The sequence below is a fragment of the Populus trichocarpa genome, chromosome 18 (assembly GCF_000002775.5).
Source record: "Populus trichocarpa isolate Nisqually-1 chromosome 18, P.trichocarpa_v4.1, whole genome shotgun sequence".
In the NCBI taxonomy this organism is placed as follows: Eukaryota; Viridiplantae; Streptophyta; class Magnoliopsida; order Malpighiales; family Salicaceae; genus Populus; species Populus trichocarpa.
In genome coordinates, this window is record NC_037302.2 from 12966839 (window position 1) to 12992895 (window position 26057).

At 37.6% G+C, this 26057-nt stretch overlaps 4 protein-coding genes across 4 annotated transcripts; 3 read left to right on the plus strand and 1 right to left on the minus strand.

Moving 5' to 3' along the window:
* Positions 1-1061: 1061 nt before the first annotated feature.
* Positions 1062-5975, minus strand: LOC7489468 (uncharacterized). Its single transcript, XM_002325115.4, has 10 exons — positions 5665-5975; positions 4379-4463; positions 3861-3935; positions 3733-3769; positions 3243-3326; positions 3069-3129; positions 2848-2954; positions 2675-2740; positions 1996-2124; positions 1062-1901 (listed from the first exon to the last, which is right to left on the minus strand). The coding sequence occupies exons 1-9, from the start codon at positions 5744-5746 to the stop codon at positions 2029-2031; spliced, it is 693 nt and encodes a 230-aa protein (XP_002325151.3). The 5' UTR covers positions 5747-5975; the 3' UTR covers positions 1062-1901; positions 1996-2028.
* Positions 5976-7553: 1578 nt separating this feature from the next.
* LOC18107794 (60S ribosomal protein L39) lies at positions 7554-8219 on the plus strand. The gene is made up of 3 exons (XM_024590003.2): positions 7554-7708; positions 7795-7898; positions 7979-8219. The coding sequence occupies exons 1-3, from the start codon at positions 7706-7708 to the stop codon at positions 8025-8027; spliced, it is 156 nt and encodes a 51-aa protein (XP_024445771.1). The 5' UTR covers positions 7554-7705; the 3' UTR covers positions 8028-8219.
* A 3020-nt stretch (positions 8220-11239) lies between these two features.
* On the plus strand, positions 11240-16158 carry LOC7489469 (ATPase 8, plasma membrane-type). Its single transcript, XM_002324528.4, has 13 exons — positions 11240-11485; positions 11661-12017; positions 12113-12427; positions 12555-12881; positions 12985-13104; positions 13234-13356; positions 13432-13536; positions 13664-13973; positions 14084-14598; positions 14674-14847; positions 14978-15160; positions 15255-15430; positions 15642-16158. The coding sequence occupies exons 1-13, from the start codon at positions 11438-11440 to the stop codon at positions 15736-15738; spliced, it is 2850 nt and encodes a 949-aa protein (XP_002324564.1). The 5' UTR covers positions 11240-11437; the 3' UTR covers positions 15739-16158.
* A 712-nt stretch (positions 16159-16870) lies between these two features.
* On the plus strand, positions 16871-25923 carry LOC7489470 (uncharacterized). The gene is made up of 5 exons (XM_002324529.3): positions 16871-17167; positions 22808-23498; positions 23833-24239; positions 24790-24888; positions 25500-25923. Exons 1-5 carry the CDS (start codon positions 17037-17039, stop codon positions 25711-25713), a joined length of 1542 nt encoding a protein of 513 aa, XP_002324565.1. The 5' UTR covers positions 16871-17036; the 3' UTR covers positions 25714-25923.
* The last annotated feature ends 134 nt before the right edge of the window (positions 25924-26057 follow it).

Here is a 26057-nt window from a genome sequence, read left to right on the forward strand (position 1 = left end):
AACTAGTTTCTGGCTCATGCTGCAAGTCAAAATAAAAAATATATAAATGTAAAAAATTTATCCGTAACGAATTATTTAGTATTATTATTAAACTCAATCTAGGGAGTTAATTTTAAATTTTTAGGTGATCGATAAAAACTTGATTTAGCTTAAAAAAACCCATGATAATATATTTATTTTTAATTTTGAAACAATAACATATTGAAATGACTTTGATTTTATAATTTATCTCGTCAAACTCGCAACTCGGATTATGAATTCTATTGCATTTAAAAAGTTTTTTTATTTAATGATATGATTACAAAAATAGACGCTTATAAAATTGAGCATCAATTAAATATCAAAATATTTATTTGAGATTACGATAACCTTATAGAAAACAAATCAAAATAAATTATTAAGGCTAATTTAAAATCAATCAAATATTAAAGAATAAAATTAAAAGAGAAGAAAAGATCAAAATGCAACCAATCAAAAAAAAAAATAGAAGACAGAACTTAAAAGAAAAAAAAGGATAGGATTGAAAAAAGAAAAAAAAAGAAAAAAAAAAGAGGGCACCTTCTTCACTTACGTACGAATAATGAAGTAGGTGGGAAAACCCACTTGTTTAGTATTGTAGTTAATTTCTATTTAAATCGAAAACTTATCTCATATAATTGGGCAAAAAAAGAATCAAATTAAAAAGGAAAATAAGTCCAAGGGCCTATTTGTTAAAAAAAAAACACCAAATCATAAAGAGAAAAAATCAAAGGACCAATTTTTTTTTTTTTTTAAAGTGAGATACTTTATTGTTCATATGAACAAATAACAGCAATAAAACACCATCACATAATCCAATTTTTTAAGTTTGTTAGATAATAAATATGAGCTAAAATTTCTCTAATTCCTAGTTAGCAACAAGTATACCTCTGACATGCAACATAATGATCTTTGTTTTTGTAGAGAACAAAATTAGACACAGTTCGGATAAACATGGTCATACCTGTGTCTGGTGTCGTTCGAGATACGAGTGAAAAAATAAAATAAACTTGTTGAATTTACAAAATTAATACATTGCCAGATTTCAAAAAATAAATCAAGTTTTTTAATTTTTTCCTTCTTATTCCTCAATCACTGACATAATTTCATGGAAATAATTTTGTGGTTAACTATGCAAACAACAAATAAATAAATATTATGTATTTTTGTAGAGGGGTATTCTGTAATTTTTAGATATGCTGGACAATAGCATTTCCTCCACTATAAAAACACTCCAATTTCTTCAAGCTCGTGATTGATCTGTGCCACCTCATTGAAATGTAATGTTATGGTACATGCACGACCGTGTCATTAATTCTAGGCATTTCAGACAGAATATTCATGTAATTTGCGAGGCAATTTGATGTGCTGATCTATCCAAGATGTGCACTCACCGGCCTTGTTACGAGGTTTTGAGGGTTAGACAATGGGCAACGCTGAACAGAAAGACAATGCAAAGGATTTTATGAGAAAATAAGAAATGCAGTAGCCTGAGAAAGAGCATAAAGCACTCAAAGAGATGCCTGGGAATATGGCAATCAAGGCAGATGATTTGAAAACGGGTACTAGAAGATTAGAGCAGAAGGCAAGATTCGTCATTTCTTTCCTTTGATCTTAAGTTAGTTTTCTTTCAGAATCGCATGTAAAATAAGTGGAACCGTGTCTTTTTTGTTTTCCTTGGCCAATCGACATGGAACCAGAGGCTTGAGAACCATGTCTTTTTTGTTTTCAGCAGATGGCTCAGGAAATTTATAGGTTAATGGAGCAGGGGAAAAAAAACATGGAAAAGGAAAAATTACAGCATATAATGAAAATATTTTGAGAGTTCAGGGTGAGGGTATGGATTAAAAAACGTGCTTCATAATCACGATTTCAACAAATTCCTGCAAACAAGGCAATTCAAATGCAGTCATCAAAATTTCTGCGCATTTCCTCCAACTGCTTCAAACCCAACTTGAGTAGATGAAAACAGCTTACCTCACTGTTAAAACGCCAAAAAAAATGCTGAATCTAGCTAAGCTTTTCTTTCATCCAGTCAACAAAATTATCTAGGATCAAGGGCCAAGCTAGGTCTGCATCGTAGTTTTCAAGATCTGGAAAGCTAATCTGCAAACAATGTAAAATGAAGGGTTTTCCCTTTAGACAAATGCACCAAGAATTGCTTTAATTCTACACCACAATGTGCTTTAATGTACATTTTCAGCTAAATACTGTCATTTATTAATGTTGCTTAGATTTGCTTCGACTAAGAGAATCTTATAAACAAATCCCTGATGTTATTTGAACGTGACATCCCATTGCAGATATCTTGGCATTCCTGAGTAGAGAAACTACTCAATTCACAGGCCCGGATACCTATTGCATGGCAGGAACCTCGCAGCTCAGGGCTGCAGAATTGCATACCTTGCCGAGTCTAGTTTGTGTGAGAGATCATAGTAAGATCAAGCCCAGTAAAGTTCTCGATCATGCTATGATCCCTTGTACAAACTATTGCAGTTCTAGTGATTAACAATATTTTCCAGAGTTATAATTTCAAAATGCTTATAGATTGCACAATTGTCTTGGGTACTCAGCCTGTCATGTTAGTACAAAATCAACTTCACGTCCTACACCACAGGTGAGAACTATGAAGAAACCACAGCAGAAACTAACTCACTTCCTTGCAGAAACGAAGAAAACCCATCCATTGATCCAAGTTTATCGCCTTATAATCAGACTGAATCTGCAGCATCAAAAGTCAGAAAGTCAGAAAACAAGGCAGAAGGCAGAAATTTTAGATAGAAAAAATGTCATGATTCTAGTATTATCACTGCAGCATCAGCCACCCACCTTTAGATACTCTATTAATAAATCAACCTTGGATTGGAACTGTGACCCAAGCACAAGATTCAGCAATTCACAGACACTCTCAATGTCTACAGTTTTTTGCTTCTCTTCTGAGACAGTTAATGAAATAAAAAAGGACTGGGATTAAAGAAAGAGATTAAATAACATACAAAAGAAACAAACTTCATAGAGTCAAACCACACCCCTCTCTATGCTGTTCTCACCTGTTAGGCAGTATCGAAATGCATATGAATAGAAATCTTGAAAATTTTCTGGTGTGTTTACCTACTCAGGGTATAAAAATGCGAACTCAGTAACTCATCAACCTGAATAATGTACAGGAATACTGAATAATGTACAGGAAAACATCAGTAACTACGCCAGAAACAAAGTAACACCTCCTTTTCCAGTTCTGGCAGCCCTTTCTTTAATTTGCTGAGAGAATCAACCTTGAGAGCTTTCATGCCACTTCGCCACTCATCCTGATAAAAAAGAGGATAATGGACCGTAAAGAGGATTGTTGAACCAAAAGAATGTCAGTACATGGGCCATTTCTCAGGATTCAAAGATGGGATATCCTTAAGTAATTTTCATAAATATAGCACAACATAAAGTGATTGTGTCTGGGTGTGTTTAGTTTGAAATGAAATTATTTTTCCCCTTAAATTGTCACTTCTCTTTAGATCACTGATTACAAGATTTGTATCCATTTCATTAAGCCTCTTCCTCTGAACTCACTATATAAATTTAAGGACACCATAAACTTTTTTTAGAGGAGAGAGGATGCCGTATACTTGACAAATAAGATATGACGTAGCTGATACACGAAAAATAAACTGTTCCATACAGAAACAAGCACAAGGTAACAAAGACCATGCTTGTGCTTACCCGTGTAAAATAACCCTGCCTTTGAGCTTTCAGTTTCCTGAAATACAGAGACCAACAAATTTAAGGTACAGGATTAGAGCTAAAAGTAATAAAAAACAGCCCAGACATTTTGACGATAAATGACATACCATGCAAACATTAGGATCCTAACATCAGTATGTTCCACGCTCATATCTGAACACAATGCCTCAATTCCTTCTGGGCTGTTTGGGCACAAATGAGAAAATTGTAAGAAATATGAAATTCCTGTTTGAAAGGCATGTCTGGCCAAGCAAAAGTTCCACCAATTTCCATGTGATTATAAGATTATGCATATATATCTTTGGTGTATATCACACATCAAGATAACTGGAATTTTGTCAAAGAAAAAAACAGCTTGCTATCCCCTTTTAATGTTTACAATTTACACATCAGCGTTTCAACACTTGAAAAAAACATTTTTTAGAGCATCATGGTACAGGCAGTTTACAAATAACCAGGTGGGAACAAAACTATTGTGGAATGCTAACATCAGTCAACATAATTTTAAATAGCATGATCGTGCGGTGACCAAAATAGGCACGAAGCTAATGCTTCTCATGTCAATGAAATAAACTAGATTTGCGAATATTCGCTATCAAAATTCCAATAACAAGAGAAAACTTACTCAATTATGCCTAACGAGCTATTCGCATATGAATCAAATAGGCTATCTAGCCGATCTGTCTTCTTTGTTTTGGTTTTATCTGAGGCTGCAAAAAGGATAATGTTATCCTGTTAGAAATTAACAGCAGATGGAAAAATACTTGGACAGATCAGATAAAGATGCCAATCATATTTGATCAAAATGACCCTCAGAGCTTACTTGGCTTCAAATAATCAAAAGAAAATCTTGTGGCAAGATTTACATGGTAATCAAAAGTGCATCTAAAATGCATTTAGTTCATATATTAATTGCTAATTACAAGCGTCTGCTATTTTATATAAGCAAAGTCCAATCATATGATTATGATGACAACCAACAACAGCAGCTGGAGAACACTGTGTTTGGTAAATACTAGGCCAATAGCGGCTTGATAACTAAAAGAGTATAAAACAAATTTTGGATTAAGGAAGCCTATCTTCTCACTGCTAAAATTGATAGTTTCACAAACATTCCTTTCCCTGCCCTTTCCTGCAATCTTAGAAGAGTAATATCCACGCTGTCCATGCAATCTCAATATATCATATAAATAATAATCAGATAAAAAAGGAAGTACAGGATTTGAATTTGGACCACCGAACTCTCAAAGTCTTGGTATTCACTCTTTTTGTAATAATTTAATCAGTACTAAGATCTTCAAAAAAAAAACAAATGCCCATTTCATCAGATCTTCAAACATTATAAAAGGTGTGCTACCATAAGAAAACTATGACAAAAATAGGACCTAACTAAATTTATCTGTACTACAAGGGAAAAAAAAAAACAGGAATTCATCCCCATAATAATTTTTTTTTTTAAAAAAAACCCAATAATTAATGAACAAAATCCAAAAATTCTATACCTTCCTTGAATTATTTGACAACCGAACAGACTGTCTCTTAAACTTATAAATAAAATAAAACGAATCATTATACAAATCAGTAACGTTATTAATCTAAGTTACACAATAACAAAAAATTAATCCAATTTTCATAAAAAATAAATTACAATACAATCAAATACTAACAAATAAAACTTTTAAAGCTGATAACGAACTAATTGCATTGCATTTAATCTTTGAAATAGTTTTCAGCATCTTTCCAAGTAATTATCAAATCCTTGATACAGAATCAACAATTTTGATTCTTATTCAATAAAGTTACAAAATATTCAAAATCCCAAAATTTCAATTTTAATTTTCCCGCGGTTTCCCTGAAACCAAACACGAAATTAAAGATTCACAGAGAGAGGTACCAAACCAGCAATTGTACCAGTAGGAGAATCGTCAGCTGATGTGACGGAGGAGGAGTTCTGTGGGGCCGTCGCTTTTCGCTTTGATGCACGAGGAGGCATTGTGTTTTGTTATAGACGATAAGCCACAACCGTTTGATCTGATGACTAAATGTTTCAGTCAAAACCCAGAATAAAACCCTAGATTGAAAAATAAAAAAAAATAAAAAGAGGTTTGAGAGGGAATTGAAGAGAAGATAGAGGTTTATAGTGGTTTTTTTAGAGCTGCGTGCCTTGCTGAGATTGGAAATAGCAAAAGTTGACAGTCACGCTCGACTCTGCGCGTGCGTGCTTTTATTATCTGGTCTGCTACTTGTTCAAGGACAGCGGTTGTTTTCTTCCCATAATAGAAGAGTCCTTGCTCCTTGATTCTTTATAATGAGTATAATAGTCCTTGATATTTTAGTATGCGCATAATAGTCCTTAGTTTTACAACAATAATTCTTCAATTATAAAGATGACGATGAGAACATAACAATAATATTGTAGTAGCAACTCTTATACAATGTCGTGATTTTCAGTTTGAATTCATGTATTGTTGTGAAGAATATCTCATGTTTTCTTTAATTTTTCATACAATTTTTTGTATTATACTTATACTAAAACAAACAGAGTGAGGGTGATTATTTTTGATCCGGTTCGGTTTTTATAAAAAAAAAGTAAACAATCTAAATTTTTTTTAAAAAAAAACCGAAACTGAACCGGAACCAGTTCAAACCGACCGGTTTTGGTTTTTAGGACAAAAACCGGTTCAAACCGGTTTAGCTTGGTTTTTTCTGGTTTTTTTTTGTTTGGGTTCGGCTCGGTTCGGTTTTTTCGGTTTCAGGCTTATAAAATTGAAATCGAACCGAACCGGTTGGTTTTTTCAAAATTTTAATCAATTTAATCAGTTTTTTCGATTATTTTTTTTTCGATCTTCTCGATTTAATCAGTTTTTCAGTTTTTTTGCTCGCCCTTAATATATATTTTGTTATTCATATAAATAGTGTAGCATATCTTCTTCTTCTTCTTCTTCTTCCTTTTCATTCTTTTATAATTTCTTGGTATTTGGTTTGTATTTGATTTTTTGAATATTTATTTTTATTATAATATAATTAAATAAAAAAATAATTTAAAAAACATAATTAGTAAATTCAGTAGAATTCATGACTCGAATTACGAGTTTAACCAATTAAATTTAATTAAATCACAAAACTCTAATCAATTTAATATATTATTATTTTAATATTTTAATTTTAAAAAATATATATCTTTTCAATTATTCAGATTGCTTATGTCCCGTTAAGTCGATAATGTCTGGGATAACTTCTTCAAACCATTTCTTCATGATTACTAAGTACAATAACTTAACTTCGAAGTCAAAGGCTACCTCAAGCGAGGGCTTTTTGAGCAGGTGATGCATGACCTTATGATTGGTCCAGGGGACCCTAAAATGGGTTAGTGCACTTTAAAGGGGGCATTAAAAGAGAGAGACTCCATGCATATGACTCGTACAGGAACATTGCCCTTTGAAGTTGGATTAACTTGGAGCGTGTGACAAATGCATCTTCCATTTAGCTTACATAAACACTTTAATCTATTTTTTAAAAATTATTTTTAACATCAGTATAATAAGATAATTTTAAAATATTAAAAAAAAATTAATTTAAAATAAAAAAATTAAATTTTTTTAAAAACACCTTTAAAATACAAAAACAAATAAGGCATTACCTTAAATACTACTACAACAATATCTTTAAAATTTCAGATAAGTCCTTTAATTATTCAAAAAACTCCGGGCTTACCTAAAAAATGTCGGCCCTAACAACTTCTATGCTCACCCTGATATCCATAGGCCATATCTTTCGGGCCGTCTTTTCTTTCTCTCCTAGCCCACCACTCAGCACCAACACACGCCGGCCCATCATACTAATCAAATAAACGACGCCGTTAACTTCTCCTTTCTATAAAACTTAGAAACCTAGGGTTTCTATCGCGATCGGCTGCTTCAGTCTCCAACCTTCAAGCCCCAGACCCGCGAAAATGGTACCCTCCATCTACTCCTCTCCATCTTCTGTGTGTACGATACATGTGTCTTACGTAGGTACTGACGTTTGATATTTGCTTTGTAGCCGTCACACAAGACCTTCAGGATCAAGAAGAAGCTGGCGAAGAAGATGAGGCAGAACAGGCCCATCCCTCACTGGATCCGCATGAGAACTGACAATACCATCAGGTTCTAAATCCTCCTTTACCCTTTTTTATGCTCATTTTGGCTCAAGTGATGATTTTTTTGTTGTCGTTGTTGTTGTGAAGGTACAATGCGAAGCGCAGGCACTGGCGCCGTACCAAGCTAGGGTTTTGAGCTGGAAGAAATGATTTGAAGTTTGAGCTGTTTAAGTGCTTTTTAGTTTTTAATTTTGTGAGACTTGAAAATATTCACAAGTCTTACTTACATGTGATTTTGAAGGGATTGCTGTTTAATTTTGAGCTTGCTTTTATATTTCAACAAATGGCTTAGACTGATTCAGGCTAATATGATATTCTTTTACGTTTATTTCGCTCCCCCTTTTTTTGTTTGTTAGGTTTGTTTGTGGGGGTAATTGCCCTAATCTCTGTTATCTGTTCGTCCAATCCTGTTATTTGTTTATCTCAAGCAGTCTTAGATCGTGTTGATGACTATTAGTTTTGGGTTTGTGAGCTTTCAAATACTTGGTTTGTTTTGAAATGCTTCACTGCCTTAGTGCTAGATAGTAAGGTTTTTTTTGTTAATACGCCGGGGAAGTCTTTTAAAGAAGGAAGCAAGGGGTTAGATGGTCGTACGGCAGAGGGTCAGTGGTGATGAGGGAATTGGTTAGATTATTTGCTAATAGAAAAATATAGAATTTTGAATAGTTCTTAAAACTGGGAATTATGGTATTTGGATGAGGTAATGGTGCGTGTCACAAGTATCCTTTGTTCCAGGGTAGGATTTGTTGAATTAGATATGATTCTCATCTTTATTGTTTAGAAGTAATCTTGGGTTTGCAGGAGTTGTTTGAGGGCATGGACTGATTTGTATTTAGAGAAAGAGTTTAGCATTCTTGTTATGCTACATTTTGGTTAGTCTCTATGGTTTTGTTTGCAACTCCTGCCTTATGTTTTATTTCATCTTTTGTGAAGGTTGAACTGAAATTTGGACACAGTACATGTAGAATGACTCAAATATCTCAGGCTTGGTCCCTTTTTTGGTGTAGGAAAAAGAATTAGAAAGTGACTTACTGGTAGAGGTTGAAAGTGTATGTTTTTTATTGATGTATTTCGATGAATTGGAGTGTTAGATCAGAATGTCTTCTGAGTTAGATGGCCTTGTCATTCAATTGTTTGAGCTGCAGTTGTGTTCCTGCCTTAGAAGCAAGTCATAACCTCTGTTTTGCTATTCAGAATCTAATCTTAAGGTCGTGTAATAGGGGCCAAGAATGGCTTAAAGGTGACTGCATAGAATTACAAATTAGTGCAAAGTATTATGAAATCCAATAGGACAATCATGATGTCATGGCGATTAGTTGTAATAGGTGATACTGATGATAGTTGTACAATATTATACGGGGTTAGAAATAATGAACGGAAGATTATCAGCTTTAACATTAGTGGAGAATTAGCTTGGTTAGGGTACTGCATGAGCAAGATTTGGCGTTCAAACTTGTATTCTAGTATGAAAAATAAGTTGACTTGTAGAAGAAGGGAGTCCTTGTATGTTCTTTCGGGTATGTGATCTTTTGGATGGGAAGTTAGATGGCCGAATGCTTAATTGTTTTCCTTTTGCGGTCTACTAAAGAGCTGTAATCTGTGATTACTGTTGCCTGCCTTTTGCGTTATTTTACTGTACATTTTCATCACTGGTTAATATGGATGTGCATAGGGTTGATTGTTTGTTGCGATGTCTGAGGTTCGCTTCTTTGGGTTTGGGACCATACCTCAGCAACGGCCTCTTTTACTTGGGATGGAGCTTGTGTTTTCATGATTTGTTCTATGCTTGATCTGCGTTTTACTTGGGATGGGAATCAACAGATGGCTGTTAAAAATACAGATAATGAAATTCTTCGTTTCTTATGCAAGTCTTACTTGCTGTTTGAAAAGGTCATGTTTAACTTGTGCACCTTGTATTTTGTCAATTTTATGTGTGTTTTACTCGCAGCATTAACTGGACAGACAGGAAACAGCCCCCGTTATTTTAATTCTCTGTATGTTGTCGTCCTGGTTTGCTTATCTTAGCATGAGGCACAGGCGGCCCCTGTTCTAGTGATGCGGCCTGTATCGGTGGCAAGGAAACTGCTAAGTTCTTGATTTTGTGTAAATTTTTCTGTTTTTTGTTTTTTTTTAAATTAATATTTTTTAGTAATGTGTTGATATCAAAATAATTTAAAAAAAATTAAAAAAAAAATTATTTTAATATATTTTTAATAAAAAATATTTTAAAAAATAATTCTAGCTATATTTCCAAACACGCATCTAGAGACTCTAATTATTCTTGATGTGGTGGATTTATGTAATTTTGTTGATAGACTTGAATCAAAGCTATTACATTGTAAATAACTTTTATTAAAAATAATTTTTAAAAAATAAAAAATATTAGTTAAATATATTTTTAAATAAAAAATAGTTTAATTACAAACAAGACTGAGAGAAAAAAAAAGAAAAAAAGAAGAGAGGAAACCACTAACGTTGTAAATGAAGGATTAGTAGCAAGGAATGTTATGATGCTAGCAATATAGTTGTCGGGCTTCAACTGATACGGAAAAGAGCCTAGTGCACAGGGTTAGGGTTAATGATGTTGTTTTAGTGTTTTTTTTCCTCGGTATTAATATAGTTAGGGACGGATTGATTTGTCTAAATCAATCAGGTTATTATAAACATGACTGAGTTAATCAGGTTTGGCCGAGTAAGATCAAGTTAATCAGGTTATTATAAACATGACTGAGTTGATCAAGTTTTGAATTCCGACTTCCTCAAAAAAGTTTGATAATCTTTTGTTGGCATATAGTTTAATAATCAGATTCTCTATAAAGCATGCATTATGAGCTTTCAATACCCAAAAAAAAATAAAAAAAAATTCACATTGATAATTTTATCTTCATATTAACTGAACCAAAATGAACCGTTAGATTACGGATATACGATTGAAGGTCTAAGCAGGCCAATTCAAATCTGTAAGTTTGAACACCGCTATAATTTTCCATAATTTGAATGGCTGCCATTTTTACAGAGAAAGAATGCATTGTTAGGCTTGGTAGTTTTTTAATAATCAGCTAAATGGATGCATGCATTTTCCCCCTTATTGGGCTTTAAATCACAAATGAGACGGTTCCTATTCGTCCCATAAAACTCTGAACCTTCTTCTATCAAGATCTTGACATGACATTAGAGAGATAATATTAGCAGCAACGTTTTTAAGCATTCTAATGTGATGTTGTTACCACCAGAAAAAGTGGAAACTTTGGCATGGAAACCACGGAGTCAAACACAAAGAAGGCCGAATTACTCGAGCTTTCACTCCTTTTTCATGGCTAGGAGGTGGCTATATAACTTCACTACGTTTTCAAAACAAATGCTTGCTGCTTGCTGTCTTCTGAAGAGCAACAAATAACTCTAGTTTCCCGCCTCTGTCCTTTGTTGTCTCTTTGATAGGCCAATGAAGGGTATCTTTTAGGCCTATTGAAGGAGACTTTGCATCCCCAAGAAACAAACTTGAGGTTGAGATTTTCTTGTTTTTGATCTTCACTTTCATCCGTCACCATGGGGGACGTTTCTCTGGAACAGATAAAAAATGAGAATATTGATCTTGTAAGCATTTCTCTTCGGTATATGTATATATCATGTTAATTTTCTCTCATTTGGATTTGACATTCTGGATCACATTGTTTTGATGGTTCATGTTTTTAAAATGAAAGGAAAACAAAGAAATTTCTCATATATGCTTTGTTTATGTGTGGGTGTCTCTGTGTTTCTGTTTATGTAGGAGAGAATTCCTGTTGAAGAGGTTTTTGACCAGCTAAGATGTACAAGGGAAGGGTTGACCAGCGCACAAGGCGAGGAGAGGCTTAAGATCTTTGGCCCCAACAAGCTAGAGGAGAAAAAAGAGTGCAAATTTCTCAAGTTCTTGGGTTTCATGTGGAATCCTTTATCATGGGTCATGGAAGCAGCTGCCATAATGGCCATTGCTTTGGCCAATGGAGGAGGCAAACCTCCGGATTGGCAAGACTTTGTTGGTATCGTTGTGTTGCTTATCATCAACTCCACCATCAGCTTCATCGAAGAAAACAATGCAGGCAACGCCGCCGCTGCTTTGATGGCCGGTCTTGCCCCGAAAACCAAGGTACTTTAAGTCCATCCTAATTCATGCCTATGTCTTTCATCAGCATCTCATGTAGCATAGAGTGTAACTCATTGTGTATAAAATTAAATTTGCAGGTTTTGAGGGATGGAAAATGGAGTGAGCAGGATGCAGCAATTCTGGTACCAGGAGACCTGATCAGCATCAAGTTGGGAGATATTATCCCAGCTGATGCTCGTCTCATGGAGGGAGATCCGCTCAAGATCGATCAGTCTGCTCTGACCGGTGAATCCCTTCCAGTCACAAAGAATCCTGGAGATGGAATTTTCTCCGGCTCAACCTGCAAGCAAGGTGAAATCGAGGCTGTTGTCATCGCCACTGGTGTTCATACCTTCTTCGGCAAGGCAGCTCACCTTGTTGACAACACCAATAATGTTGGTCATTTCCAAAAGGTATCGCTCGCCTTTCATTTTGTTACACAGGATACATACAAGTTGGCCATTACTTTTAATTTTATCACACAAGGTACTAATTTTTCATATAGATTACTTATATAATTCTTCACACACTCTTTATCAGGTGCTGACAGCTATTGGTAACTTCTGTATCTGCTCAATTGCTATCGGTATGCTGATTGAAATTATAGTGATGTACCCAATCCAGAACAGGAGGTACAGAGAGGGTATCGATAACCTCTTGGTGCTTCTCATAGGTGGTATCCCAATTGCCATGCCTACAGTCTTGTCCGTGACAATGGCTATTGGGTCTCACCGTCTATCACAGCAAGGTGCCATCACCAAGAGAATGACTGCCATTGAAGAAATGGCTGGAATGGATGTCTTATGTAGCGACAAGACTGGAACTCTAACCCTCAACAAGCTTACCGTTGACAAGAACCTTATTGAGGTCAGTGAGCTAAGCCGAATCATATAATTCTTAAGGAGGACTGCCTTGCATGATTTTGTAAGTCTTAAGGTTCAATACTCACTACCTATATTGGTAATTACAGGTGTTCGCAAAGGACATGGACAGGGATACCCTTTTATTACATGCTGCCAGGGCTGCCAGAATTGAGAATCAGGATGCCATTGACGCTTCAATTGTTGGGATGTTGGGCGACCCCAAGGAGGTAAACAGTTCAATAATATAATCTCTTTTCTTGTGAACACTTTGTGGTTTTTGTTAGTCCACTTTCGATATAAATCTCATGGAGTCACTGAAATGGGAAATTTATGTTGCTTTCTTGTGATATTTTAAGGCAAGAGCTGATATCACCGAAGTGCATTTCTTACCCTTCAACCCTGTGGAAAAGCGCACTGCAATCACTTACTATGACAGCAAAGGTGACTGGTACAGAAGCAGCAAGGGAGCTCCTGAGCAGGTAAGCATTGATTGCATGTTTTATCTGAAAACTAACCCTTATATTGCCAGTTCTAATTTTCTATTTATATGCCAGATTATCGACCTCTGCCAACTCGAAGGCGAGATGGAGAAAAAGGCCCATGAAATCATTGACAACTTTGCCGATCGTGGCCTTCGTTCCCTAGGAGTTGCTCGCCAGGTAGACTAATCCAATAATTTACTTGCTACTCATTTCGTATGATTCCTTGGAATATAGCAAGGTAGACGAACCAGCTGAAACATCATTTATTCTGATGACATGCTTATTTTCTTTTCCCTGTTTATAGACGATTCCAGAGAAGAACAAGGAAAGCGAAGGAGGACCATGGGAGTTTGTGGGTCTCTTGCCTCTTTTCGACCCTCCAAGGCATGATAGTGCTGAGACTATCCGCCGAGCCCTTGACCTTGGTGTCAATGTTAAAATGATAACTGGCGATCAACTTGCTATTGGCAAAGAGACTGGCCGCAGGCTTGGGATGGGTACAAATATGTATCCTTCATCATCTCTCCTTGGTAACAGCAAGGATGAGGGCATTGCTGGCATTCCAGTTGATGAGCTCATCGAGAAGGCTGATGGATTTGCCGGGGTCTTCCCTGGTAATGGAATTTTTCATTTTACCTCTGTTACTGATACAAATGTTTGAGCAGTCTCTCAGAAAATTGCTGCTAACTTAAATATTTAACTCATGTAAAACTTTGATATGCAGAACACAAGTATGAGATTGTTAAAAAGCTACAAGAGATGAAGCACATTTGTGGTATGACAGGAGATGGTGTCAATGATGCGCCGGCATTGAAGAAGGCAGACATTGGTATTGCTGTGGCGGATGCAACTGATGCTGCTAGGGGTGCCTCGGATATTGTGTTGACAGAACCAGGTTTGAGTGTTATTATCAGTGCTGTACTGACAAGCAGAGCCATCTTCCAGAGGATGAAGAACTACACAATCTATGCTGTTTCCATCACAATCCGTATTGTGCTGGGATTCTTGCTTGTTGCACTTATATGGAAGTTCGACTTCTCACCATTCATGGTCCTGATCATTGCTATTCTCAATGACGGAACCATCATGACCATCTCCAAAGATAGAGTCAAGCCATCTCCCGTGCCTGACTCATGGAAGCTCAAGGAAATCTTTGCCACAGGCGTTGTCCTTGGAACCTATATGTCAATCATGACTGTGGTGTTCTTCTGGCTTGTTCATGATACAGATTTCTTCTCCGTAAGTCAATCATTCTGAATGCCTCATATCGAAGATGTAAGTTAAAAACAAATTTTACCATTTTAATGTCTGCAGGAGAAGTTCGGTGTGAGGTCAATCAGAGGTAAACCAGATGAGCTCACAGCAGCTCTTTACCTTCAAGTGAGCATCATCAGTCAGGCACTCATCTTTGTAACCAGGTCAAGGAGCTGGTCCTTTGTTGAGTGCCCTGGTCTCTTACTTGTTGGTGCCTTCATTGCAGCACAGTTGGTCAGTATTTCTTCTATTCCCTCTAGTTTTCCCTTCTTGTCTCAACCACTATTTTTCTACTGTAAAATCTTCTTTACGAGTTGAAGGATGGCTGTATGTTGCACTAACTTGCAATGCTTGTCCATTGAAGATGGCAACTATCATTGCTGTATATGCAACCTGGTCCTTTGCAAGAATCCAAGGGGTTGGTTGGGGATGGGCAGGAATCATCTGGATTTACAGCATTATCACCTACATCCCTCTCGATATCCTCAAGTTCATCATTCGCTATGCATTGACTGGGAAGGCCTGGGATAATCTGCTGCAAAACAAGGTTTTGAAACAATAAAAACATCAGCATTCTTTCGAGTTCTTTTTCCTTTTTTGGTAATTGCATAACCTTTTTGCTCCTCTTAAAATCTATTCAGACTGCTTTCACCACCAAGAAGGACTATGGAAAGGGTGAGAGAGAAGCTCAATGGGCTACCGCTCAACGTACTCTTCATGGTCTACAACCCCCAGAAACCATGTTCAATGACAAGACCACCTACAGAGAGTTGAATGAGCTAGCTGAGCAGGCTAAGAAGCGTGCCGAAGTAGCAAGGTAAAGTACTTAGCCTACACAAACTACAATAAGGTCATTTCTCTTGTCAGATGCGAACACTATAACTTAAACTTCTAAAAGGGTAGCAGCCTACCTTAAAACTCTTATAACAACATGGAAAATACTAGGATTTAAGCTAGCTGATGATCATTTGTCACTAATTTCGTTCCTTCGAGGATACAATGCTTATGAATTGGGGTTCATTTTGCAGGCTCAGAGAGCTTCACACATTGAAGGGACATGTTGACTCAGTGGTGAAGATGAAGGGGCTAGACATTGAGACCATCCAACAACACTACACGGTCTAAAGATGTTAAAGAGTGTAAAAACAAGAATGCGCAAATAAGACAGAGAGACAGTTCAGAGAGAACAAACAATGAAATTAATGTCAGAGCTGCTTTTTTCTGTTTCCCATTGATTTATTTTTTATTCAAAATATCGGAGGGAGATTTGCTGTAGCTGTTTCTGAGAATGGTGAAGAATTCTAGGGGAGATTAGAATACAGTGAAGAACTCAAGGGGCTAAGCTATAATATAATCTCTGTCTGTTCTTTCTTTCCTTCCCTTTACAAGTTTTGGCTGGCTAGTTTTAATAGAAGAATGACGGGTTTAAAACCCTAACAACCATGTTTCCTTCAGCCATGCTTCTGTTAGTCCTTGTGGTCTTACACATTGTTTTTGCTTGCTTTCACAGTTCTTTAAAAACAGTACACTGAGCTATTTGAGGTTGCTATGGGTTGGAAAGAAAACACCTTTCTCCAAAATTTCATACATTTTGCTGGTTAATACCAGTGATATTCCCACTTTTAGCATGCCATAAATTGAGCAAAATTTATATTCCACTTTTTTAAAAAATAATTAGGGATGTCTCAAACCAACTTGGTTTTCTTTCTAATTAAAATTAAAATTGATCATTCATAATAAAAAAAAATTAATGGAATCTATAAACTGTTCACAAGTGTTCAGATTCTAGCATTTTGTATGCCAAGCTCAAGTCGATGTTTCCTCTCAAAAGTCTCAAGACTGTTTATTTATGCGGTGTCCATTACTTGTTGGATTTAAAATCCAACTAGAATTGGTTTTATTTTCAAAATATTTTAGATATTATCTACCATTTATAATCTGGTTGCACTTGAATAAGATCTGGTTGTGTCAATTCTTAAATTTTTTTAATACAAAACTAGTTATTTTATATTTTTTTAATTCAAAATAATATTTTTTTAAAAAAATTTAACTTTTTTTTATTTAAAATAACACTATTTTGAAATAAATCTATGTTAACTCACTTATTAAAAAAACAAATTAACCTAATCGTGATAAAATAGATCAAACCCTGAACTAGGTTCGGGACCGACAAGTATACTCAAAACCCAGCCCAATACACACATCATAAAATTCACGCAAAATTCTTTGTTCTATAAAAATTTCCATTTTCAAACGGCAAGATATAAGGGCCATAAGGCTACGTAGCACCGATTAGTCTATCTCCCGCCAAAATCCATTTTCCCGCCAATATCCACCAATGCCCTTCCTAATAAACATAAATACCCACAAAACCACATACCCTTCTCTGCCTCTTTCTCTGTAAAATTCTTTTCTGGGCATCAATGGCGACTCAGAAACTAACAGAATACGAGATAAAGAGACTCGAAAACATTCGAAGAAACGATGAAATGTTGGCTGCTCTTCAACTCCACGCTAAAGCCTCTCTTCTTTCTAATGCCACCAAACGCTCAAGGTAGCTCCCTCTGTTAGTTAGTGGAGACAAACAATGTCCCACCATATACAAGTGGGAATACCTAATCTCCCACTTGGCACATGGTGGAGGACACAAACGGTGGGCATAAATCAAGGCATGATTTATGCCCCTTTACTCCCATCTTGTATACATATAAGCTCAGTGAAGAGCTGCGTGTGTGAGTGTAAAAAAAAAAAACACAGAGAGAACAGAAGAGAAGTGAGAACAGCAGAGAGAGCTTGTGTGAGTGGAGTTGAGTCGAGAAGAGTTTTCTCCTCCTCCTTTGTTTGTATTGTTTCTTTGAGTGATTAATACAAGACAGTAGCTCCGTGGAGTAGGCAAGTTGCCGAACCACGTAAATTTGTGTGTGTTTGAGTTCTGGAATATCCCAACAACTGGTATCAGAGCTTGTTCTTGACAAAGAGGGTGTTTGATCCAAACTCAAAAATCAAAGTTCTCCAAACGTGTTTTTGAACATACCATCGTGTAGAGGACAACCGGACGAATCCACTGTTGCAAACCCGGCGAAGAACCGACGTCCTGCATGCCCGAACGCGCCAACACGCGCCGACGCCCAGACTGCCCACGCGCACCAACGCGCCGTACGCGCGCCACGCTCCATCTTCGCCCGGCTTCTGCAAAACGGGTCGGGCTGACCCGCCACGTCAGCAAAGCCGTACGGTCCACGTCCGCGTCACCTGCCACGTCACCTGACACGTCATCTCTGAGTTTTGTTCCGATGTGTCGCAGAAGCTGATATTCTGACACGTGGCTACATCATAACCGTTGAGGGGTTTTGATCCAGTACGACGCAGGATCCAATCAATTGACACGTGGTTAAATCAGGACCACTATTGAGTATTGATCCAGTGTGACTCAGGCCATAATCTGCTGACACGTGGCTTCAGCATAACCGTTACTGAGTTTTGATACGGTGTGACGCAGGACCTAATCTGCTGACACGTGGCTTCATCAGAACCGCTACTGAGGTTTTGATCCGGTGCGACGCAGGCGGTACTCTGGTTGACACGCGGCTGCATCTGCACCGTCCGTTAATTCAAAACTTTGATTGCTAAAATCTGAGCCATCCGAAGTCCGATTGGGGTGATCTCAGTGTCATTTCCAAGGTTTTCGGCTGTTCCGGACACATCTGTAAGGTCAGATTTGGGAAATTCGAATCGGAGAAGTAGTAAAAATGGCAGATGAAATAAAAGCAGCTGGAATTGAAAAATTTGACGGGACAGATTTTGGATACTGGAAAATGCAAATTGAGGATTATCTATATGGGAAGAAACTTCATCTTCCCTTGTTGGGGAGTAAACCAGAAAATATGCAAGAAGAAGATTGGCTACTTCTTGATAGACAAGTTCTGGGCATTGTCCGGTTATCCTTATCAAGAAGAGTTGCTCACAATGTTACGAAAGAAAGATCCACTGCAAGATTGATGGAAGCCTTGTCTGGGATGTATGAGAAGCCATCAGCAAATAATAAAGTGCACCTGATGAAAAAGTTGTTCAACTTGAAGATGGTCGAAAACACTTCTGTGACACAACACCTCAATAACTTTAATACCATCACAAATCAATTATCATCTGTTGAGATTGAGTTTGATGATGAGATTCGTGCACTCATCTTGCTAGCTTCACTTCCAAGCAGTTGGGAAGGCATGAGGACAGCCGTGAGCAATTCAGCTGGAAAATCCAAACTGAAGTATGATGACATTCGAGACTTGATTTTGGCTGAAGAAGTGCGAAGGAAAGACTCGGGTGAAAGTTCAAGCTCAGGATCAGCTCTCAACATCAACACTCGAGGGAGGAGACATGATAGAGGCTTATCCAGAGGCAGATCAAAATCAAGATATAGAAGTAAAAGCAAGTTTGGACCCAGAAAGCAGGTTGAATGTTGGAATTGTGGCAAACCTGGTCATTTCATGAGGAATTGCACAAAACCGAAAAAACCTGAAGCTGACTCTGCAAACGCTACCACAAATGAGGTGCAAGATGCTTTGATTCTTGCTGTGCATAGTCCTGTTGATGATTGGGTTCTTGATTCTGGTGCTTCATTTCACTGTACACCACACCATGAAATGATGCAAAACTATATTGCTGGAGATCACGGTGTAGTCTATCTGGCCGATGGACAACCATTGGATATTGTGGGTATAGGAGATGTACAAATCAAGACAATGAATGGATCTATATGGAACTTGCAAAATGTAAGGCATGTTCCTGATCTAAAGAAGAAGCTGATCTCGGTCGGACAACTTGATGATAGTGGTCATTCAATCCTTTTTTCTGGAGGTATGTGGAAGGTTTCAAAGGGAGCAATGGTTTTGGCTCGTGGAAAGAAAACCGGCACCCTGTATATGACCACAAGATTTGCAGACATTATTGCCTCTACTGAAGCAGAAAATCAAACACATCTATGGCACTGTAGACTCGGCCATATGAGTCAAAAGGGGATGAAGATACTTCAGTCGAAGGGAAAGCTGGCAGAATTAAAAAATGTCGATCTAGACATTTGTGAAAGCTGTGTTCTTGGAAAACAGAAAAAGCTCAGTTTCTTGAAGGTTGGCAGGACTTTAAGACCAAGAAAGCTAGAGCTGGTACACACAGATTTATGGGGACCGTCTCCAGTAGCATCTCTTGGAGGTTCTCGGTATTACGTGACTTTCATTGATGATTTCAGCAGGAAGGTATGGGTTTACTTTCTGAAAAATAAATCTGATGTGTTTGAAACATTCAAGAAATGGAAGGCTATGGTTGAGACTGAATCAGGTCTAAAGTTGAAATGCTTAAGATCTGATAATGGAGGAGAATACATTGATGGAGGTTTCAAGGAGTATTGTGCTGTCAATGGTATCAGAATGGAAAAGACCGTTCCAGGCACACCGCAACAGAATGGCGTTGCTGAACGGATGAACAGGACCATCAATGAACGAGCTAGAAGCATGAGGTTGCATTCAGGGTTACCTCAAACATTCTGGGCCGACGCAGTTCATACCGCAGTTTACTTGATCAACCGTGGACCATCAGTTCCTTTGGAGTTCAGACTGCCCGAGGAAGTATGGAGAGGAAAAGAGGTACAACTCTCTCATTTAAAGGTCTTTGGGTGTGTTTCCTATGTTCATATAGATTCTGATGCTCGCAACAAGTTGGATGCCAAATCCAAGAAATGTTTCTTCATCGGCTATGGAGATGAAGAATTTGGCTTTCGGTTCTGGGATGATCAGAATAGAAAGATTATCAGAAGCAGGAACGTGATCTTCAATGAGAAAGTTCTGTACAAAGACAGATCAAGTGCAGAAACAGATAAGGCTGATTCAGATACAAGGCCACAAGGATCTGAATTCATAAGATTAGAAGGCCTTCCCGATGTTACTGAGCAGAACAACAATCAAGAGTCTTTACAAGAAGACTCAAGCATATCTGTACCCGCTACTACACAAGAAGATGCAGAGCAAATTGAACCAGCTGTTCGCAGGTCTTCGAGGACGATAAAGCCCCCGCAACGGTTCACACTTTTACTGAATTACATTTTGTTGACAGATGGTGGTGAACCGCTAACTTATGAAGAATCCTTACAAGATGGAAACTCAAGCAAGTGGGAGTTAGCCATGAAGGATGAGATGAGTTCGTTGCTGAAGAACAAGACTTGGGAGCTAACCACACTGCCTGAAGGAAAGAAGGCTTTACAAAACAAGTGGGTTTACAGAGTGAAGACTGAGCATGACGGAAGTAAACGGTTCAAGGCAAGACTTGTTGTCAAAGGGTTTCAACAAAAGAAAGGCATTGACTACTCTGAGATATTTTCTCCAGTTGTGAAGCTCACAACAATCAGAGTTGTTCTGGGGATAGTAGCTGCAGAAAATTTACATCTTGAACAGTTAGATGTAAAAACAGCATTCCTTCATGGTGACTTGGAGGAAGATATTTACATGCAACAGCCAGAAGGGTTTGCAATGCAAGGAAAGGAGAATCAAGTCTGCAAGCTACAGAAAAGCCTATACGGTTTGAAGCAAGCTCCAAGACAATGGTACAAGAAGTTTGACAACTTCATGTGCAGTTCCGGGTATACAAGATGCCAAGCTGATCATTGTTGCTATGTCAAACATTTTGACAACTCCTACATCATTCTACTATTATATGTAGATGATATGTTGATTGCAGGATCCAGCATTGAGGAGATTGATAAGCTGAAACAGCAGTTGTCAAAACAGTTTGAAATGAAGGATCTGGGAGCTGCTAAACAAATACTTGGCATGAGAATCTTCAGAGATAAAGACAAAGGCGTACTAAAGCTTTCACAAACAGAGTATGTCAAGAAGGTTCTCAGCAGGTTTAGTATGGATAATACTAAACCAGTAAGTACACCACTGGGGAATCATTTCAAGCTCAGCAAAGATCAGTCACCAAAAACTGAGCTAGAATGTGGATACATGGATAAGATTCCATACGCCTCAGCTATCGGCTCTTTGATGTATGCTATGGTCTGTACCAGACCAGACATTGCCCATGCAGTGGGAGTTGTAAGCCGATATATGAGCAATCCTGGAAAGCAGCATTGGGAGGCGGTGAAATGGATCATGAGGTACTTAAAAGGTTCATCGGAGACATGTCTTACCTTCACAGCTGGTGGTTTGAAACTTGAAGGTTTTGTAGACGCTGATCTAGCAGGAGATGTTGATAGCCGAAAGAGCACTACAGGATATGTATATACTCTAGGAGGTACTGCTGTTTCCTGGAGTTCTACCTTGCAAAAGATCGTCGCTCTTTCAACAACAGAAGCTGAATATGTTGCAGTCTCGGAATCTGCAAAAGAGATAGTATGGTTGCAGAGTTTCCTGAAGGAATTGGGCAAGTTGAATGGAAAAGGTACTTTGTATAGCGACAGTCAGAGTGCAATCTTCCTTGCCAAGAATCCAGCTTTTCACTCCAGGACGAAGCATATTCAGATCAAATATCACTTCATCCGACAATTGCTAGACGATGAACAACTGATGCTAGAAAAGGTCTGTGGAAGCAAGAATCCAGCTGACATGTTAACCAAAGGAGTTACACTTGATAAACTGAAGTTGTGTAAAACTTCAGTTGGTCTTCAAGGATAAATGATGATTTCATTGTTTGTCTCCAAGTGGGAGATTGTTAGTTAGTGGAGACAAACAATGTCCCACCATATACAAGTGGGAATACCTAATCTCCCACTTGGCACATGGTGGAGGACACAAACGGTGGGCATAAATCAAGGCATGATTTATGCCCCTTTACTCCCATCTTGTATACATATAAGCTCAGTGAAGAGCTGCGTGTGTGAGTGTAAAAAAAAAAAACACAGAGAGAACAGAAGAGAAGTGAGAACAGCAGAGAGAGCTTGTGTGAGTGGAGTTGAGTCGAGAAGAGTTTTATCCTCCTCCTTTGTTTGTATTGTTTCTTTGAGTGATTAATACAAGACAGTAGCTCCGTGGAGTAGGCAAGTTGCCGAACCACGTAAATTTGTGTGTGTTTGAGTTCTGGAATATCCCAACACCCTCCCCCTTTGTCTCTCGTTTTGTTCACGTTTTATTGATAAATACAAGAAACGACTATGTGGGTTTCATGTTTTAAGAAATGGGTCTGTGTCTTTTTTGTGTTTTGATGGCAGAGATGGGTCAGCAAAGTCATATAAAGTTAGTCCAGAGAAGAAACCCAAAAAAGCTGAGACTCCAATTGTTATAAGACGATCTTTGCGTACACGAGGAATGCCGCCTGATTCTAATTGTTTAGATGCTGATTCTAATGAGAATTCTGATAAAACAACTCTTAATCAGACTTCAATTAGCAGAGAAAAGCCTTCGCCCTGTGTCATGGGTCCGCTGAAAATGAAGGATGCTCATGACGGAACTGGTTCTGATAGAGAATTTATAGACACACTTTTGTCTTTTGAAAGGAAACCCAAATTGGGTGTTGGAGTTAAAGAGGAGTTTGATTGTTTTAAGGTTGTTAAAGAGGAGGGACATGATAGGGTTTTGTGCGGCCCAGTTAAGAGGAAGGTTGAAAATGATAATTTGAATTGTGGGATTAAGATAGAGAAGAGGGAATTTGAGGGTTGTGTTGATTTGGGATCGATGAGTTTGGAGCCAGAGAATATTGCAAGGATTATGCCAGGGAGGATAATGACAGTGAGATTTTTTCCGCGGAACGATATAAACATAGTTGCAGCTGGGAATAAGCTTGGCAATGTTGCATTTTGGAATGTGGATAGTGAAGGGGAGAAAGGTGACGGGATATTTTTGTATCGCCCGCATACTGGTCCAATTTCTGGGATTTTGTTCCAGCAATCTTGTTTATCCAAGGTAATGTTTCTTTTAATTTCTTTGTTAAATTTGAAACGTGGATGTATAATCGGTACATTTGCAGTTTGTTACAGATTGCTGAAGAAGTTTTATAGATAATTAGGGATCTGCTCGACCTTTTCTATTTGATAGACATCGATTAAGCTAGACCCAAAAATGAATGTTAAGTAAATGCAATATACACAATACATGTTAGTACTGGCAATGTGATTCAGTGAAATTGTTCGCATTTCTGTAGAGCTATTGATTTCCTGCCAATCTTTTTGACTAATATCGAGTATGCATTTGAGTTTCGTAAGGTTTTGGCTCATTTATTTGTTAAAATCAATTGCAGATCTTCACCAGCTGCTATGATGGATATCTCCGTTTAATGGATGCTGAAAAGGAAGTATTTGATCTAGTACACTCCTGTGATGATGCTATATTTTCTCTTTCTCAACATCCAAATGATGTGAAGAGCTTATATTTTGGCGAGGGTCGTGGAGGATTGAGTGTCTGGGATGATAGGACAGGAAGTGTTTCATCCCAATGGACCCTGCATGAAGACAGAATCAACACCATAGATTTCAATCCACAAAACCCTAACATTATGGCCACTAGTTCCTCAGATGCAACGGTTTGCCTTTGGGACTTGAGAAAAGTGGATGCAGGTAAACCCAAAAGTTTAAAGATTGTAAATCATGAGAGGGCTGTGCATTCTGCTTACTTCTCACCCTCTGGAAGCTCACTTGCAAGCACAAGGTACACACAGCTCTATGCACTTGCAGGTGTTTGATTTTTCAGTATGCGCATCTATTTATTTTATTGGACATTATGTATACGTGGCTGGCTTTATCATACCGCAGTGTTCTATTAAACATATAATTTCATACTTGGAAAAAATAATAATTTATACCTGACCAATATCTGTAAGACTGTGTCCATACTATTGAAACATCAATCTTTGGTCTAATCACTGTCTGATCTAGCTTCTCAACATATGCATTATAAACAGATAGCAACTGGAGTGGATGTCTTGTCTCTTTTGCTTTGTGGTAGAAATTCAGGGTGCTTCCTAATGTTCTCTTTTATCATTTGCCCACTTTAATTTCGAGAGGTAGTTATAAGAAATGCTAAATATCATGCTTCAAAATTGTATTTATTAGTCATCTTAAATTTTGTTGTATGTGGCATGTAGCTTGCAGTAATCATTTGGTTTTGTCTCAAATTATTTTTGATATATGGTGTAATTGCTGATGATGGGACTTGAATGTAATTGATATTGACTTTTCCCCCGGTTTCTTTTCAATAGTTTTGATGACACAGTTGGTATACTAAGTGGAGTTAATTTCGAGGATGCTTCTAGGGTGCACCATTGTAATCAGACAGGTCGATGGATTTCTAGTTTCAGGTATGGTTTTGGCCTACTTGACAAGTGCTCGTTTAATCCTATTCTTTTTTTAAAAAAATAAATAAATAAAAAGTGGATCTTTTGTTAACGATATATGATGCTCAGAATTTGGACAAGTTTCTTTTTCCTTTTTTTTTCCGAGAAATTTTGTATCTCTACGTGATTAATTCAGAGCTTGTTCTTTGTTTTTTGCGGTTGTCCTGTCTAAATTAGAATCTGCCGGTTCCATTGTAGTGCATCATGAAGTATATTGCATTTCCTTGACTACAATCCATCCAAAATTATAGTGCTAATCTGGATTGGTTTATGATCTATATTTACCTCTTAAACCACTTTCAACTCAAGCTCCCCCCTGAGCTTGAGCATGATTCCCATCACGCCTAATGAGGATTCTCCTTTTCAAAAAATAAATTAATTAAGTGGTCCATCCTTAGTGTATCACCAATCTTCCTGGACATGATAGTAAAGTTCGAAGTCTAAAGTTGCAGGATATAGAGTCGAGAACAATAAGTATTGTTTCAAAGTAAAGAGAATGCAAAAGGTTATTTATTACTATGAAAACAGTAAATATCCTTAACAGTTTCTGTTTTGCTTTTTCTGGGACTGAGCAGAGCAACATGGGGTTGGGATGATTCGTTTGTCTACGTTGGCAATATGAAAAGAGGAGTTGATATCATTTCTCCAGCTCAAAGACGAGTAATCAGGACTCTACAGAGTCCCCACATGACTGCTATTCCATGCAGATTTCATGCACATCCTTTCAGGGTTGGGATGCTAGCAGGAGCAACCGGTGGTGGCCAGGTTTACATTTGGACGTCAAGCTAGGAAGAATTGTTCATTTCATGTATAGTTTATATACCTGTCAATTTTCAATCCGGGTGAACAAATGTTTCGCATATTGTAGTATTTCAGGAACTTCTCTGTAAGAGTTTTCAGGAACTTCTCTGTAAGTGTTTCCAGAACTGCATATGCAAAATGATGTCTGCTTTTGGAGTTATTAAAAGATGTACTGCCCTGCAGCTTTGGAGCCTTTAATGCATCTTCTATTCTGAGAGTTAATAGGGGCCTTCCCTGAACTAGAAAATTGAAGGTTCTGTTTTCCATTGCAACACCAACTTCATGAGCAGCGACATGCCATCTCTCTCTTGCCCCTTCATTTCTGTGGTTGG